The 18,364-nt window shown below is 39.7% G+C and overlaps 1 protein-coding gene and 1 pseudogene across 3 annotated transcripts in view; both read right to left on the bottom strand.

The window, feature by feature from the left end:
* The window catches only part of KIF2A (kinesin family member 2A), a 71,331-nt gene extending 53,306 nt beyond the window's left edge, over positions 1-18,025 (bottom strand). For 2 of the 3 annotated variants that reach the window (XM_037062882.1, XM_037062883.1), the window contains exon 1: positions 17,688-18,024. In XM_037062882.1, the coding sequence (XP_036918777.1) occupies positions 17,688-17,751 (64 nt within the window). In that variant the 5' untranslated portion in view covers positions 17,752-18,024. Of the gene's footprint in view, positions 1-17,687 lie in introns of all 3 variants that reach the window. The other variant, XM_037062885.1, reaches the window with a different exon arrangement.
* Positions 934-17,644, bottom strand: LOC118998826 (40S ribosomal protein SA-like; annotated as a pseudogene).
* Positions 18,026-18,364: the final 339 nt, after the last annotated feature.

Here is an 18,364-nt window from a genome sequence, read left to right on the forward strand (position 1 = left end):
GACACTGCACAGAGACGCAGGATATGGTGAGCCAAGGGCAAAATCTCTGGAACAAAGTGAAGGACCGAAGTTCAAAGTTCTGAGAGGCCAGGGAACAGGAAGGATCATCTACATATGAATGTTTCAATTACCAAGTAAGAGTACCAAGTACCAAGTACTTACCTTACTAGGTAAGGGTAGAGCAGGAGAGACTAACCGTGAGTCAGAAGTTTTTTATATATTTTGTATAATAACCCCTTATTAGATGTATGATTTGCAGGTATTTTCTCCCATTTAGTAAGTTACCTTTTCACTTTGTTGATGGTTTTGTTTGCTGTGCAGAAGCTTTATAATTTGATGTAGCTCCACTTGTTTATTTTTGCTTTTGTTACCTAAACAGGGTGAATTTTATGTGAATTATACCTCAATTTAAAAAAGAGCAGGTCACAGTAACTAGAGAGAACACAGGGAAACTGAAAAGGGCCAATGGCAGAACTCTGGGCAACACCAACATTTAAGAAGTGGACAAGGAACAAGAATTTAGATTAATAAATAGTTCAAAGAGGAAGAGAACTCAAAAAACAAGGTACAATCAAGTCCAAGGAATCAGTTTTTAAAAGTAGGAGGAAACAGATGAAAGTACTATAATTGACAAAGAATAAAAAAATGTTCACCTCTACTAGTTATAATGCCACTTTAAATAACAATTCACTATTTCTGCCTATGAAACAATTTTATGGAGATATAATTCAAATAACATTCAATCTATCCATTTAAAGTTATACAATTTAATGGTTTTTAGTATATTCACAGATGTTTACAACCATCACCAAGAATACTTTTATAACATTCTACTCACCTCAAAAAGATATTACCTAGCCTTTATTTTTATATACATTTTTCAACTTTTAGAAATTGTTTATTTTCTGTCATTTCCATTCTGTTAAGAGTAGCTTAAGACCACTGAGCGGTTGTTCCGGCCCATCCAGTGGCCTGAGTAGTGGGAGATGAGAACCAGTTTTCAGTAGGAAACTGCGGAATAGGCAGAGGGCACCTGCGCACCTTCAGACCAGTCAGTGACCTCAGGCTGAGCAGCAATGAACTTGGGAGCTGGAGCAGTCCATTCACCCTGAAATTCCATCTTGGTCACAGCTTTTTCAGCAGCAGCCTGTTCTTCTTTCCTAATTTCTTCAGGATCTCTGCAGCAGTAGACATCAGGCATGACCTCCCATGGGCGTTGATGGGAGATGGTGCCACACATGCGTAGTACTACTTTCCAGGCTAGCATCCACCACATCAGACCCACTCGGTGAGCCCCCTTGCTGTTGCAAGGAATGGCAATGTCCGCATAGGGCAGAGGAGACTCTGTGTTACACAGAGCAATGGCAGGCAGGTTAACATTAAGATGCCTCTGTGAGAGCCTGGTGGTCAGCCCCGGGATCAGTAACCACCAACGGCTGCCTAGATTTGGTTAGTGAAGATTCCAGGAGTGAAGTGGCTGGCAACAGAAGTAGCTTTAGTGGCAGCAGCAAACTACAGCACAGCTTCATGGCCAGTATTCCCGGACGATATGACACTGACACCAGTGGGGTTCTCAAGGGCAACAATGGCATAAGCTCCCAGCAGAAGCTTCTCCCAGGTGCAGATGCCATCACCTTTCCTTTTGTAGATGTACTGTTCCATTTAAAAGTCAAGGCTGGTCCCACCTAAGTGGGTTCCTGCTGCAAGGAATTTGAGGATGTCCCCCTCCTTTATGTGCAGGACATCAAGGGCTCCAGACACTGTGAAAGTTTCCCTTTAAAAACAATGCCCAGTGCTGTAGGGGCCCCTCTCTGGGTAGCATGGATCGGCAATATCCCCAATCCTTATAACTCCCTGATTTCCTCCAACCCTCCATTGTAAGCAATCACTCATCTACTTTCTGTCTCTAGATTTACCTATTTTTGACATTTCACACAAATGGAATGATACAATGTGATCTTTTGCGACTGGCTACTTTCACTAAGCATAATATTTTAAACATTTTTCCATGTTGTAATATTCCATTATGTGAATAAACCATAATTTGTTTATTCATCAGTTGATAGTAAGTGGGTTGTTTCCACCTTTTAGGTATTATGAATAATGCTATGAACATTTATGTACATGCTAACATATGGACAAATGTTTTTGTTTCTCTTGGACATACTCCTAGTACACTGCACTGCTGTTTGTTTGACTTGATTTTCTTGGAGCATTACTGAGTAGAAGGTACAGAGATTTTTCATATACTCTCTTGCTCTCACACATGCATAGCCTCCCCTATTAGTAACACCCCCTACCAGGGTAGTACACTGATTACAGCCAATGAACCTACACTGTACTCAAAAGCCCAGTATGGTTCATTCTTAACATTCTACAGGTTTGGCAAAAGTATAACAACATGTATCTGCCATTACAGTATCATGAACAATATTTTCACAGCCCTAAAAATCCTTTGTGCTCTGCCTATTTATTCCTCTCCCCACTCCCAACCACTCGAAAATGTTTCAAAAACCCTGAATTGTTAAAGAAGTGGGAACATGGGTAATCTATTCATTGCTGGTGCTAAGTTCACAATTCATTCAGTCAATAGTCAATGAATGCCTGCTATGTGCCAAGTACTATACTAGAAGCTAGGTTTATAGTAGAGAACCAGCCAGACATGGTCTGTGCCTTCACCAACCCCCCCCAAATCCACAGAAATAAATACAGATGGTCCCAACTTAAGATGGCCTGATGATATTTTGACTTTACAATAGTGTGAAAGCAATATACAGTCAGTATAAACTACACTTTGAGTTTGAATTTTGACCTTTTCCTGATCTAGCCAATGTGAAGCACGATACTCTCATGAGGCTACGCAGTAGCAGTGAGCCGCAGCTTTCCATCAACCATACAATCACCTGGGTAAACAACTAATAATCTACAGCAGGGGTGTCAAACTCATTTTCACTGGGGCCCACATCAGCCTCATGGTTGCCTTCAAAGGGCTGAATGTAATTTTAGGACTATAAAAATGTAACTACTCCTTCACTAGGGGCAAGGAGCTGTTGCTGGGTAGAAACAAGATGCCTGGCCAGAGAAAACAAGGTGGAGGGCCACATTTGGCCCAGGGGCCTGGTGTTTGTCACCTATTCTCTACAGTAGGCTATGTCACCAGTGTTTTTTGGATACTGTGTTTTGCAGGCATATCATCATGTATACAAGACACCCATCCGTCTTCTGCTTCTGCTCAGAAGAAAAAGGTAATTACAGACAGCTTTTGACTTTCAACAGGGTTACATTCCAATAAGTATTCTAAGCACATTTAAGATAAGACAAGCTCAGCTATGATGTTCGGTAGGTTAGGTGTATTACATGTATTTTCAACTTACAACATTTTCAACTTATGATGGATTTATTAGGATGTAACCCCATCCCAAATTGAGGAGCATCTGTACAAAATATAACAACATTTATTAAGGAAATGTAAACTGTACTAAAAAAAGGAGAGTAAGAGAAGACATGAAATTTTGATATGAGAGCCAGGAAAGGACCCTCTGAACAAATACAGAAATAATCTTGAAGGAGAGAACTAAAAGCAAGAATTTAGTCAGGCACAGTGGGCAAGGAGAAAGTTTTAGGTGTAGGGCACAGCTTGGGCAAAAGCTCTTGCATGGGAAAGTTGGTTTAAAAAAAAAGGCCAGTGAGGCTAAACACTGGGAGCAAGGAGTTAAGTATGTGAGATGAGACAGGAAAGGTAAGAACCTGATCCCATAAAGCTTTAAAATGTGATGTCCTCCAAAATCTTGACATACTGATAATCTTCCCTTATTCCTTATTTTAAGTCTCTTCTCATTCCTCTGGCTTTTCCCCTTCAAATACAAATATGCTGATTTGATTTCTTTTCATTAAGCAAACAAATTATTGGGTGGCATAGCTGTGCATTTCATATTTCCTCTATAAAAATGAAAGCTCCACGCAGACACAGATTTTTGGTCTTCCCCCTACCCCCAATGATGTATCCTCAATACCTAGTACATTGCCTAAACTAAGTACTCAATACATACTGGTTGAACGAACACATAAACAATACACACACTCTTATCCAAACACCCCACCATAAAAGGCTGGTGTTTTGAATAATGTCCTAGAATTAAGAAAATGTAGAACAGTTAAAGAACAGAAGTAACTAGCTTTAAGAGATTAAGTTTATCAAGTCTGACCTGAGAAACAAAGCAATCTATTTACATGAGTTAACCAACTACAAACTGATTGAACTACAGGGAAGTAATTTATTAGCATAATTTATTTAACTGTGTTCATAGTTTGAAAAATCCCAAACCATAAGGCTGTTCAAATTTATTAAGTAAAAAAATGCAATGTTTATTTTTTATAACTTTTAAATTTAAAAAATCACTTTCTTCTCTATCAAATACAACACATTCCATTTTGTTTTTCTATACTGGCCATCAAAACTAGAACTTAAAAGGTTTTCATTATGTGGCTGGACCTCATGACCATTTCATAAGTTAAACACGTTACCATTTATGGGCCACTTAACTTCGGAAAAAAACCACTGAACCAGCACAGTACAAACTCCATAATCCAAAATGGCAAACCCACAAAATATATGTTGCATATTATGTGAAAAAGGATACAAGAAAACAGGCACTTCTGCAGATAAGAAAGTAACACATTCTCTATGGAAGCAAACTAGCGAGACCTCTCAAAATCGAAAATACTTATAGGACTTTATCCTACATGTATGTAGTATCTTACATACATAGACATGCATATAAGAAATGACAAAAGTTCAAGATAATTCAATATAGTACACTATATAGTAGCTACACATGGAACTATACTGTAATATACCTAAGTTGTAATATATTTAGTCACTAATAAAATGCAGCTATGAGAAAGAATGAGGCTATTACACACTCAAACGTTCTTCGAGATAGGGTTATTATTAAGTGAAAAAATTAAAAAGCACCTGTGTATAATATACCCATTTATAGGGAAAAGGTATGTGTGTACACACATATATAAATACATATACACAAACACACATCTGCCTGAAAATGCAAACCAAACACCTCTGCACAAAATATACATGAACCTGGTAATAAAGATATCTCTTAGGAGAAGAACCAGGTGGCTCAGGGGCAAGGATAGAACAGAGACTTTCCAATATATATCCTTCTGGAACTTTATTATCAACCATGGGACTGTACTGACACTCAACAGAGGTAATTAAATTTAAAAACAAAGTTAAGGGCAGGAGTGGGGGATGCGGAATGAATATGGGAACAGGGCGTGGGCTGGAGGGAGGAGAGTAAAGGTGGAAAAATTGAGGCAACCATAACAGAACAATAAAATATTCGACAAAAAAATAAAAAACAAAAACAAAGTTCAAAGTGTGCATTAAAAGCAATGACACATACCTTGTCCTGCTATACTACTGATGACTACAGGATGAACACAAATTAATTTTTAGACTGTCGAAATTTGAATAGACAGAGTAGTGAAAGAACAGAGTTCACTCTGTTGATTAGATAAGTTCACTTAAGCATACTGGTTATTAAGTATGTAGGTCCTGTGCTAGGCGCTGGAATACAATGGAACTTGAGCCTAACCAGAGATAATCAGATAATACAATCCTGTAAGTATTTTGACAGGGTAAACAGAGGAGATTCAGAGAATATAGAGCAGGGGAACCAGCCTAGCCTAGGAATCCAAAAAAGATGGAATGTTATAGAGAAGCAAAAAGGAGCAACAGTATTTAGCTAGGTTATGTAGAAGTAGAGAGTTCTGGAGTGCCTCAAACAAATGGCAAGAAATGAGACTAGAGAGGGGGGTCAGATTATTTAGGATCTAGCCTGCAGGGGTGTCCCACCTGCAGGCCCACTGGCCACATGTGGCTCAGGTTGGCTATGATTGTGGCAAAACACAAAACTATAAATTTACTTGCAACATTACAAAATTTTTTTGTGACTATGTGTTGCAATGTATTTAATGTGTGGCCCAGAGACGCCAAAAGGTTGTACACCCCTGGTAGAGTAAATTATGTTAGAGTTGGGCTTCATACAAAGGAAATAATCAAAAAAATTTAAAGTAGTTGATCAGGGAGTCCAATTTATATGTCTGAAAGGTTATTCTGAAAAATAATCTACCAAAGGTGGAGAACCCTATTAGGAACTTGTTGCAACAGTACAGGCAAGACATAATGCTAGCCTGGCCAAAGTTATAGAAGGGGGATGGCAAAAGTGTATGGATTGAAGAAGTACTTGAGCAGCTGAATTAAGAGTGCCTGATGATAACACACAAAATTAGAGAGAACAAGGAGTCAAGGAAGCCACCTGAACTTCTCCTTTGGTCAACTGGGTGAAGGTGATGAGAGTTACTGAAGAAGTAGATTTGGGGTAGTAGGTGATGGGTTAATTCAATATTGGACATGCTGACTTTGAGGTATGCATGTGATAGCCAAGTGGAAATAATCAATAATCCACTAGATATACAAACAGTACCCATATGCAGTCAGACTGGGCTAAAGAGAAGCCTTAGTTGAGCTAGAGAGAGCATACTGTGTGAGAAGTACAAAGCCCTGAAGCACACTGACATTTAGAGAATGGAGAAAGAAGCACACGGCAAGATGAAGAAGGGAACGTCTGAGGGTAAGAGGAAAACAAAAGTTTTATTTGCTTTTAGTTAAGAGATGGCTGTTAACAAAACCTCAAAAAATATGTAAGGTTAAAAGTATTGTATGACTCAATAAAACTATACCCAAAGGCCATACAAGGAAAACACACATACACAGGGCCATGAAGTTTGTAGTCAACTCTCAGTATCAGCTGTAAGCGGGGGAAAATAATAAAAATGCAACCCATATATTATTCTAAAAACAATTTCATACATGAGTTTTGCTAAAATAAAAATCACTCAATCTAGACAGCCCCCCCTCACCACATCAATTATACCAGGACTCCCAGCGAGGTGCTCTAATCTGTTGTATTTTCCGGACAATATGGCTGTTCATCTAATAAAAAGCATTCTTTCACTTTTACTTGCCTAAACTTCTTTAAGTCTTATAAGTAAGAAGAAGATGAGAATTTCTTTTTCAAAATAAATATAGAGCCCTGGCAGGTAAGTCTAGGTGGGCTGGGTGTCACCCTGCAAAGGTCACAGGTTCAATTCCTGGTTGGGTCACATGCCTAGGATGCAGGTTTGGTACAAGAGGAAACTTTTGGATTGATGTTTCTCTATTGCATCAGTGTTTCTCCCCTTCTCTTTCTGCTCCCCTTCCCAAATAAATATTTTTTAAATTAATAAAATATTGAGCCACAGAGTATCTGCATCGAGTGCAACAACCATTTAATATTCTGGTGTAACTGACATAGTACCCTTTTCTAGAAAAAATCCTACATTTATTCCCTCAAAGGCATGACACGAAGGGACAAATAATGGCCACACAGCAAATGCTAGTTGGATTAATAAAAAAACACTTGAAAGCAATCTATACCACAGAAAGAAAAATGAAAGCATAGTTTAATTAACATACTGACTTACGCTGCCTGGAATATCCCTATTACACAAAGAATTCTAACGGAATTAGAGTCTAGAGGACTTCAGAAGCAGACAATCTGTGCCCTAGTATTGGGTTGGCCAATAGTCCATATCGTTTTTTTCCATAAAATAGAAGACTTACTTTTCATTTTCACCAATAACTTTATTGATTTGAATATTTTGAGTATGCCAGCTCTCTCACAAGCTACAGGTTGCTGCTAAACATCTTCCAAAGCAGAAGGTAGCCCCACACCAAAGAATTACATGGCCAAAATGTCAATAGTACTACAAAACTTCACAAACCACTTTTGACACGTTTGATCAGTCACAGCACCTTCTCCATACACTGCACAAATATTTTTTGCATTTCAACTGCTTTCTTACCTCTCTTGAAATAATACAGCACAGCACACTAAAAATGTTGTCTATTTCCTTCCATCTTCAGAATTAAAATGGCTGCACAAAAATTCACCAATTTTGATTTTGTTAAATGCACACTAATATGACAGGTGTCAGGATACAATCTAACAAAATTGTTTCAAATGAAGTTAAAGACAACTAAGCATTACTCAAGCCATCATACGCAAAAAATACAATGGACTTTGTGGCCAAATCAACATATTTTCTACCCTATGTATGACCTTGGACAAGTCAATTTCCCCTCTGTAAAAACATAAGCAAGTCTGACCAACAGAAGTATTTCATCAGTGAGCTCTTTGTAGTTCAATTCTAAGACTTACAAATTACGGCCTCCAATTTGTTCTCATTTCCTAAAAATCATATAGGTAAAACCACTATATCCAACATTTCTCTGTAGTAGTACATAGTTATCCACAGGTTAAATTTAAACTTTAAAAAAAAAAGTTTAATGCTGTTTACACTCACAGCAGAATTAGAGTTCATGTGTACATCTTCCAGCAGTAATTCCCTATAACTTAAGTGAAACCGATAAACTCTTGTCTAAATTCAACCCTGGCTGATCTCAAGGATGAAGCTTCTGGACAAATCGCTTGTACATTTGTCATGGAGTTTGAACTATAAACTCAAATGAATAAGGTGGGGTTAATGTTGCTAAGCAGATCTGAATCCTCTCACTGCACTACAGCTCATCTAAGAATTTTTTTATCAAATCCTAAATTTCTCATATTAACAGACGAAACATGACAAAAATGAAACACAAAAATTACCTTAACTGCAACCCTATGTGGCTGATTCTTGTTCTTAAAATATTATAAAGTCTTGTTATTGCTCTATTATTTCAAGTATAGCTTTGACTTCTAACAACCTAAAGTTTGCATACCGCTCCCCCTCCACCTTGCATTTATTTTTTAGAGCAGTTTTAGGTTCACAGCAAAACTAAGCAGATGGTACAGAGATTTCCCATGTATTTCCTGGACCCACATACCCAAGCCTCCCATAGTATCAATATCCCACCCACACTGGGTACACTTGTTACAATTAATAAACCCACAATGGTGTATCGCTAATACCCTAGTTTACATTAGGGTTTTCTCTTGGTGTTGTTTATTTTTTAGGTTTTAAAAAATGTATAGCATGTATCCACCATTATAGCATCATACAGAATAATTTTACTGCCCTAAAATCTACTGTGCTCTCTCTACTATCTCTCACTTTCCCGCTTTTAAACCTTAAACTGCAAATAACACCTAAGAGATTTTCTAAACGCTAAAGTGACATTCAGAATCTTGAGGATGAAAAAGGAAAGCAAAAGCCAGAGCAGAAAAAACGGGTCAAAACAGCAAAGGAAAGTAAATGAGAGCAGCTGCATTTCAGAAATCAAAACACTCCATCCCTTAAAGAGCTAAAGCCAGATCCTTTAAGTTCTGTTTTTCCTTCCCATTCCCTTCCAGGAATTCTGAGAGTCTTGGCTAATACACTATAATTGAGTCTTCTTAAGCAGGCAAAGCAGGTAGCTATAGTTTAAGTAAATTCTTCACCTACATATAAACATTTCCTGGCCATGGCTTATACCTTAAACTCACTTGTAAAATATAAATAGCCTAAGTTGGATGATCTTAGAATACTACATTGTAGACTGGCTCTACAGCCCTCTACACTGTAGTCATGAACAGGATTAGCTTGATTAAATGGAACTGAAGAGACTTTATAACCTACACTCAGACTCCCCAAATGTTAAGTCCACTGCTTTCAAGACACCTGTCCTTTATTTAGCATAAGTGACATATCACCATATAACATCAATTCTTTTTGCATTGGTATGTATCTCATCTGTCCCTTAATCATTGCTCACCCTCCTAGACTGATGCAATCTTATCCTTGCTAGCTCATTTTCAGCACTACTCTCCCTCTAATCTATCACGAGCAATAGCTAACTCCTATTACTGCTTTTAAGAGATTAAATGCTACAGCAGTTTCCAAGTGTCCTAGAAATTAATTCCAAGATGCCTTACCTTACCTTTGTTTCCAAGTCTTTAACAAGGTGCCCTAGATTACCCCTCCTTCCTTTATTTTTCTTATCTATCATTCTCCAGTCTGCCTGTTCTAAATGCTCTTTACCTGACAAGCCCTTCATTTTCAGCTCATGGACCTCCCAATATATTGTGTCACATGCAGGAAATGCCTCCTTCCTGTCACCGCAATCTACTGATCATCTTCTTCCCACCATTTAAACTTTACTCTCCAAGAAGTCTTGTCAGATCACTGATAGGAGTCCCTACTTTTTCTAAAATAATAGATCAGAACCTTCGGTGGAAACACCAGTGTATGAAGCATTTTTTTAAAAAAAATAACGATGTTCAGGCTTCATGTTAGACCAATTAAAAGAATCTCTATGCAAAGGATAAAGACACTGGTGGCATTAGGTATGTGTGGGGATCAAGTGTTTGTTTATGCTGGGTTTCCCCCAAAGCCCTATATGTAATTTCAATGAGCAGCCAAGCTTATGAGCCCTATTAAACCTACTCGGTCTAGAAACAAAACACCCACAACTACATTTTTTCCATATGTTCTCTAAATATATCATCCATATACTACACCCCTAAAATACACTTACCACATAGCCTTGACTAGCACACATAATTTAAATATCTGAAACAGGTCTTTATGAGGTTTAAACACTATACAGTAGTTTATATTCTCTAAGCATACATTTCCTTTTCTGTAAAATGCAGACAATACCATCTACCTTACAGAGCTGTCATAAAACTAAAGCAAGAGACTGGATATTACACATGTAGCAAAGCAACTGACTTATCAGGGCACAAATGATAAAGCCCTTCAGGTGTCAAGAGTAATACCTGGATTCACTTCTCTTTTTTTTTAACACTTGAAAAAATAGTCTTTTTTAAAATTTATTTTTAGAGAAAGGAAGGAATAGGAAAAGACAGAGAAAGAAAAAAATATCGATCTGTCATTCCACTTATTGATGCATTCACTGTTTGGTTTTTTTATGTGTCCTGACTGGGGATCAAACCCACAACCTTCTTATGTCAGGACAATGCTCTAATCAACTGAGCTATGTGGCCAGGGTGGACTCACCTTTTTAAGAAAGAAACAAAATTCAAGTAGTAGTATGGAAGATACAAGTTATCTGAATGAGGCTGAAAAGATAGTTGCTGGCCAAGATTTATAATCAAAAAGGTCATTGTTTGCCTCATGTAGAGACTCAGCAAATTTTACCATGTGTATGTCCCATTCTGATCCTGTATTTCCTTTTAAAAATTTTATATAGGTGAAATATGGTTAAAATTCACACCAAAACCAATGAAAACCTTGAGAAAAAATCTCTAAAAGTAAAATAGGGTCCAGTGAGCTGCCTGATACATACAGTCCCCTAGCCACCCTGTGTAGGCAGGTTGCACCCAAATTACACAGAAGCACCAGCAGCTGACTGAATCTGTTTTTATGCTCTGCTTCCCTGGTCCCTGTGGGTTTACAAGCACCCTAACCTAGGATATCTAGAGAAAAACCTGGGGCAAGGGCCTGGTCTGTCAGAAACTCAGAACTGAATAAACCTAGTCCTTTAAATATCAAAACCAAGATATAACGTTGTAAAGTTCAAACTCAAATTGGGTATTAAAGACAGAAAGTAGGCCAGTAATGACCAATAAGGCCAATGTCAATGGACTGACAAGGGCTACCAGGACTGGTGGTATTGTATTAAGGAAAATATTTAGGTTGATTATGAGTTCATCAGGAAAGCACACCATGAAAAATAATGGATATTGGTCATGGGGAGGACATGAAAGGGGGAACATGTATGACATTTATTTTCTATCCAGAAGACCATAACTTCACGACTAAAGAGCCTAACCTAAAAAAGGTAAATGGTAACGATGTATACAGAGAATAGCATACTTATATTAGTATGAATCAATCATTTATTCAGTTGCTTTTGAGGGCAGGAATTGTGCATGCCTTATTTGTTTTTGTATCTCCAAGAACTATCAGAATATCTGATATATAATAGGCTGTTAACAATAAGAAAACAGAAATATGAGACCCCATTATTTTGTGACATGGTATACTCATTCAAGATTTATTCACCAAAATACCCTCACACCCCAGTAAAGGTCCATTTTATTGCAAGCTTGATTGTAGTGGGTAGTGGGAAAAATAAGTAGTACCAAAATTGAGAAAGCCCTAGGCAAAGACTAGCTTTAGGAGCATGACTTTTAAAAGGGACTTCTCTACCCTAATTTTATTCTCAGGAGATAGCAATAAAGTTAACTGAAACTTAAGGTTAAGTAAGCAACAATGAAACAATTCTCCATTTCATTTTTGTTTAAATTTTCACTAGACAGATCCCAATGACCATGAACTTTAATTTATTTAGCTCTCTATATTAAATATATGGCCCAGCATGCACTATGTGGAATCAAGCACTTAAATGTTTAATATGGTGAGGTTCTAACGTCTATTTTCACTTAGGCACTACAATATCACTAGCATTACTTAGAAAAAAATGAGTTGGTTATATGATGTAAGGGCCACCTAACCAATACCTGCTCCATAACTGGTCCAGAAGAGCGAAAATTAGTTCTATTTAGGACTTAAAAATTATATCTATTTTTAAGATCAGAAATATGATCTCAAAACAATCACCTTCAAAGATGATTTTAGGTTACAGGACAGCAGTGTTAAAAGCAAAGAGGCATTGCTAAATCCAAAAATTAAGCTTTGCAAATGATTCATGACACTTTAAGGACAAGCATATTTATGACTAAAAAGAATGGGACCAGATGATCTCTCAGAGAATACTGATTTTCTACACTCACGCCTCCTTCCCTACTTGAACAGACACATAGCCTTTCCCCATAGTTTCAAAAATTTGTCATGAAAATAAAGTGACTGGGCAATGAATATAGATTCCTAGCTTTCAGTTGGAATTCTGGAGCAACTAATGGCTAACTACTGAAGAGGGGCTTTAAAGGCTTGCTTTGCTGAATCTTAATCCTTATAGTCAGAATTCAACTTGATCTCACCAATTTGGCAATTTTTGTTTTTAATCCTCACCCAAGGACATCTTAGAGAGTGGGGAAGGGAGGAAGAGAGAGAATAAAAAGAAAACATTGATTAGTTGCCTCCTGTACACACTGACCAGGAACCAAACTTGCAACCTAGCCACTTGCTCTAACTGCAAATCAACTGCAACCTTTTAATATGAGACAATGCTCCAACCAACTGAGCCATGCTGGCCAGGGCAATCTGGCAAAATTTAAACTAAGTTATCAACTGTAGGTTTTCTGAGCCTCTTTGGTGGCAGTAGTAGTAAGGATTTTATTTACAGGGGCTTTTGTATCTCAAAAAGTACGCATTGCATAAAACCTTCATACCATCAACAGCAAATATCTGCCAGCACTTAAAGAGAGAGCTAGGAGAGAAACAACTTATACAGTCTTTGGTCCCGACTATATGGCCCCTTGTTAACTATGTCATCATGACAAATAATGCAACTTCAAATTCATTTGTATAATGATGAATCTACCACCTTCCTACCCTGATTACCTCATATAGATTCTGGTAGGATCCAATTAGATAACCCATTTGGAAAACCATGAAAGCCTAACAAACACATATATGGAACCATTATCATGCTAGTTATCATGCAAAAGGAAATTATTAATCCACGAATTCCTCCATTCCTCCCACTCTATCATCAACAACATAACTGTACCTACAGAACACTATTGAATGTCCTGCTTAGTGGTTTGATTACTTAAATTCATAAAAGCTATTCTCCAAAGGTCTATATAATGACAGTAAAGAACTAGCAAAAGAGTAAATATGGCAAAGTCGGTAGAGAATTAGGCCATTTAAAATAAACGTTTCTAAAGATTGTCTGTCCTATATGCCAAGATCCCCAACAAGTCCTTTGAAATCTTCAATTTCCTCTGGATTTCAGATGCTTGCTTAACGTATTCTTTTCACCAATGTTTAATTAAGAAACAAGAATATCTTCCTCTCACAGTCTTGAGTTTTGTGACCTTCTAACCCACCACACCATACCACTTTTTATCAGATCATTCTAATTGGCCTCTATAAAACTGCTCTCTAGTGGCTTTCCCATGAATGAGAAGCAATTTCCTACATCTTGATCGGGCTGTAGAAAGTTGTATAACATGGTTGCCAAATAATGGAGAACTCTCTCTTTACTATCACAATTTTTGATAAATAGTCTGGTTTGAATCTTGACCACTTACGGTTACTTGGGACTGAGTTTCCACATTTATAAAAATGAGAACTAGATTAATTCCAAGGTCTTTCTGCTGGAAATAATCTATGATTCTCTTCAGATCACATATCAATACGGTGACTAAGGGACCCCAAACCAATCCCATGTTAACTGCAGCCTCCAAATATTCAAAGCATTTCTCATCCCTCCCCTAGTCCTCAAAGGGTAGTCAAGGCTATTGTAGATCATTTGTTAAATGTTTTACCAGTGTAGTTTAAAATTTCCCACTAAAGACTATCTTGCCATACAACAGTAATACTGTACTAAGTTTAGTTTTTAGCATCATTGGATTCTAAAAAGGCAGTGAATCAGAACGATAATAGGAAGACACATATAAGAAAATAAACTATAATGAGAAAATACAATAAAGATTAAATCAATAAAAAAGAAAATAAAATATACATGAGTGTCCATTTCCAAAAACCAGTTTAATTTCACACCATGTCCTGCAGCTGGGAACAACCTCAGGAGTCCAAGCCTAACCTCTGTCATTTCTAACCTTAGAACACCGAAGTCAGATTCGCCTGGGCAGATCACTCCATTGTAGTCAACTCTGGGGATTCTGAACTAAAAAGTCTGTATAGGATGTGAGAGGCCGGAGGCAGGGAGGTGGCAACAAAGGAGGAGCACATATGGAGGGTTTCACTTCCTGGTAAGAGTTCATCTGAGTGGTTTGTTAAAATAATGTTTGAAAACCCCAAATCCAATAATAAATGATTTACTCAAGAACTACATGCAAAGAACTCTGCTAGGCAGAGTGGATACACAGATGAATTCAGGGAATTTCAGTCTATTAGTATTTCAATCTTGTAACACACTGGTTGAAGTGTGGGGGGTAGCCTGCCATCTTTTCATTGCATTCCCCACTCCACCCCTTCTCTAGTGCAGTTTAAAACAAATATTAAGAGAAATAAACCCAAATATCAATACTTAAGGAAATACACTGTCTCATGAGTGATACCGAATGACTTAGGAATTCAGAGGCTAACTGGCCATCTGGTTTTAGTAATGAGTGAAGATTTATTGGGATTAGTTTTGAGCAGGGTCTTGAAAGAAGAATAAATCCATCTTAGTTTACCTGTTTGCCCTTGGAATATGTTTTATTAATAAAGAGCATCACAGATAGGAGAGGCATGCTCTGAAAGAAGGACAAGGATCACCATTAGCAAGCAATCAAGTCACCAGTTAAGAGCAGCCCGGAGCAGCCTTTCTTCACTCTTACGATTCCCATTGTTTCAGGCAATCACACAATCAATCACACTTGTGACTGTGCAGCCAACTCCCAAGTTTACTTTTGTTACAATTACCACTAGTATCTTGCCCAAATCAGATCTGCTATAAATGTAGGAGAAAACCTACTTTTCTTTAAAGTGAAAAAGGGAAAGCTTAAGGGCAGTCGCCCAAACATCAATTTCCACTGTGAAACACTACCCTTCAATGCCAATAATCATTCTCTTCAAGTTCTCTACTTCTCTTTTACCTTTCAAACACCATCATGCATCTGAGGTGCATAAATATATATGTACATGACCCCAAGTTAGGAAAATACACACTGAAAGACTTCCATTATTTCTCATGGGCAAACTGCTTTGAAATCCGATTTTAGCTTACATGCACTCATGTAAGAACACAAACCTCTTACTGCCTAGATTTCTGGTACAGGTAGAAGATGAAGGCTGAAAGAGTATTAAAACCCTCTATCCTAGAATCCTGAAAGAACGAAAACTGTTCCAAGTCCAATACATTTAAATAAAAAGACGTTGGTCCAGAACAAAAGTAAATACATACACACCTTCCAAATGTCATAATACTGTTTTCCTTTTTTTAAATAGATTTTTAAACTAACAACTATAATCACAGTTAAAAGCTTGGAATGTAAAAACTTACACATTTAATTTCACTCCAAATTTTTAAATTATATGCAAATCTTACTTTTGCTAGTACACAGTGAATGAACCTGCATTCACCTAAGAAATGACACTAACCATATTGCTTAAGGGAAGTAACTTCGAGTGAATAATATAAAGAAACCCCAACCCAAATGAAGGAGACATCTCTCTCACAAGTGTTATTGGTAACTTCTAAACCTCTAAGTAGCATAATTTACCTTTCCACATACAAGATATTGATGCTTCCAGTTGTTCATACAAATCTCAAATATAATGAAGGGAAAAATCATTTAACTATATGGATCTTCCAATACATCACCTAGATAAGGTGAAAAATCAATCTAGTTTCACATAACTTGGTCACAGAAACCAAGAGGGCGTAGATGTGATAGCAACACTACCACTGACCAGGATAGAGGATAATCAACTGTAAATTAAAGGTATGGGTACAACAGAGATGGAGTCAAGAACACCGCACACCTCTGATTCATTCTCTCCACGTGTTTTTTCCTTCACATTATAAATTATTTCCAAGCCTTGCGAGCATCTCACTCCACACCCCAAGCTAGTGACATAAAACATTTCCCCCATAGGAACCTATAGAAAGATACATAAGCCTACGTTTTTTTTTCTTTCTTTCTCTAATTAAGCATGTATCTGCACCTCGCCTTACACTTTTCTCTCGGTTACCTCTCCAGAGGGTGTGAAAATACCGACATCCAGTAGCCCACCCCCACCCTCAGTGGCGCCTGGCATTGACTAGGCTCATCGCCTCTCCTTCCCTTGCAGTCTCTTCACCTTAGAGAAGCTCATCGAATACTTCCTCCACCTACTCCCCCACCCCTATTCATGGCCGAGCAACACATTCTCCGAGCAACACATTCTCCGCAGCCTTCTTCCAAGGAAGGGACTAGTGAAAAAGGAGGCATATTTGAGAAACGAGAAGCGGAAGAACCTTGACAACCACACAGCAGTTTAAACTAAAGGGGTTGGCCTTCTCCCTCCATCTCGGCCTCTTACCAGTAGAGATCTCCAAATACTGAAATCACTGGTCTCCTGCTCTCCCCAGCCCCCACCCCTCAGAGATGAGGCCGGAAAATGAAGAGAATCGGGTGAAATGCGACGGTAGGTCATCCCTCACCAAACCTGCTGCCCTTGTCCCCCTCCCCCCAGACTGGAGTCCCCAGGGAGGATGGAGATCGTGGGGAGGAGCAAGGGGCCCCTGGCCCAGGACCCTGCACCGTGCCTGCCCGACACCCCCAAAGACTCGGACAGTGACACCCGGGCCTTCCGAGCTGGCTTCCCCTGGCCCTGCTGTCCCCCCAAGGCCACCTCCCCGCCCCCTGCACTGCAGCGGCACTCGAGGTGGACCACAGGCCGGCCTCAGTAGCACACGAGCCACACACAAAAGCGCCGCGGCCGCCGCCTTCCCACCCCCACAACCAGGCAAAGCAATCAATGAGGTGGCCGGCGCCCGCGTCCCAACGATGCACATCCGAATGTGGGACCTGGCAGACAGGGGCGGCGGCGTGGCTCACCATCGCTCCGCTTGATCTCCACGTAAATCCCGATCTGGATCTTGCCGAAGTTGGCCGTTGCCATCACCTCATCTGGAGCAGCGGCGGCGGGTCGAGGGAGGGGGACGGGAGGGCGGAAAAGGCGGGGAGGGGGCGGGGTAGGTGTAGGAGGGGGAGCGGTTGCCCGCGGCCGAGCTGGCCCTGGCGACAGGGTGAACACGAGCTGGAGCCACGAGGAGCAGCTGCGGGCAGGCAAGCCAGGTCGGGGGCCTGCAGGCGGGCGGGAAGACGCACACCCCTGGGCGCCTGGGGTGAAGCTAGGGCCGAGGCAGTCTGGCTGCGCCGGGAGAGTGGGAGGGAGCAGACGCTAAGGAGGCGGGGCACCACTCGCATGCGCAGAGTGCACCTCTCTCGTCCCTTCCTCTTTGGCCTGCCTTTCCCAGCTGCCTCGAGGCGGCCCCGCCCAGCTCCGCAGCAGGCGGGCGGTAGCAACGGCTTGCCGGAGAGAACGAGCAGAGCGCGCGCGGCCCGGCCCCTAACGAGCCAGCATCGAGTTTGATTTTAGCGCGCGATCTAGGAGAAGTGGCAAGCCGCGCTCCAGTGCCTTCCGGTCTCTCTAGCTTTCCTGAATTGGCGCTTTTGCTGGAATGGACTCTGGGCCCGGTGGTTTCACGGCTCTCCAGGTGGAACACGGGGCT

The sequence above is a fragment of the Sturnira hondurensis genome, unplaced genomic scaffold (genome assembly GCF_014824575.4).
Source record: "Sturnira hondurensis isolate 20B ecotype Veracruz unplaced genomic scaffold, ASM1482457v3 Scaffold0014384, whole genome shotgun sequence".
In the NCBI taxonomy this organism is placed as follows: Eukaryota; Metazoa; Chordata; class Mammalia; order Chiroptera; family Phyllostomidae; genus Sturnira; species Sturnira hondurensis.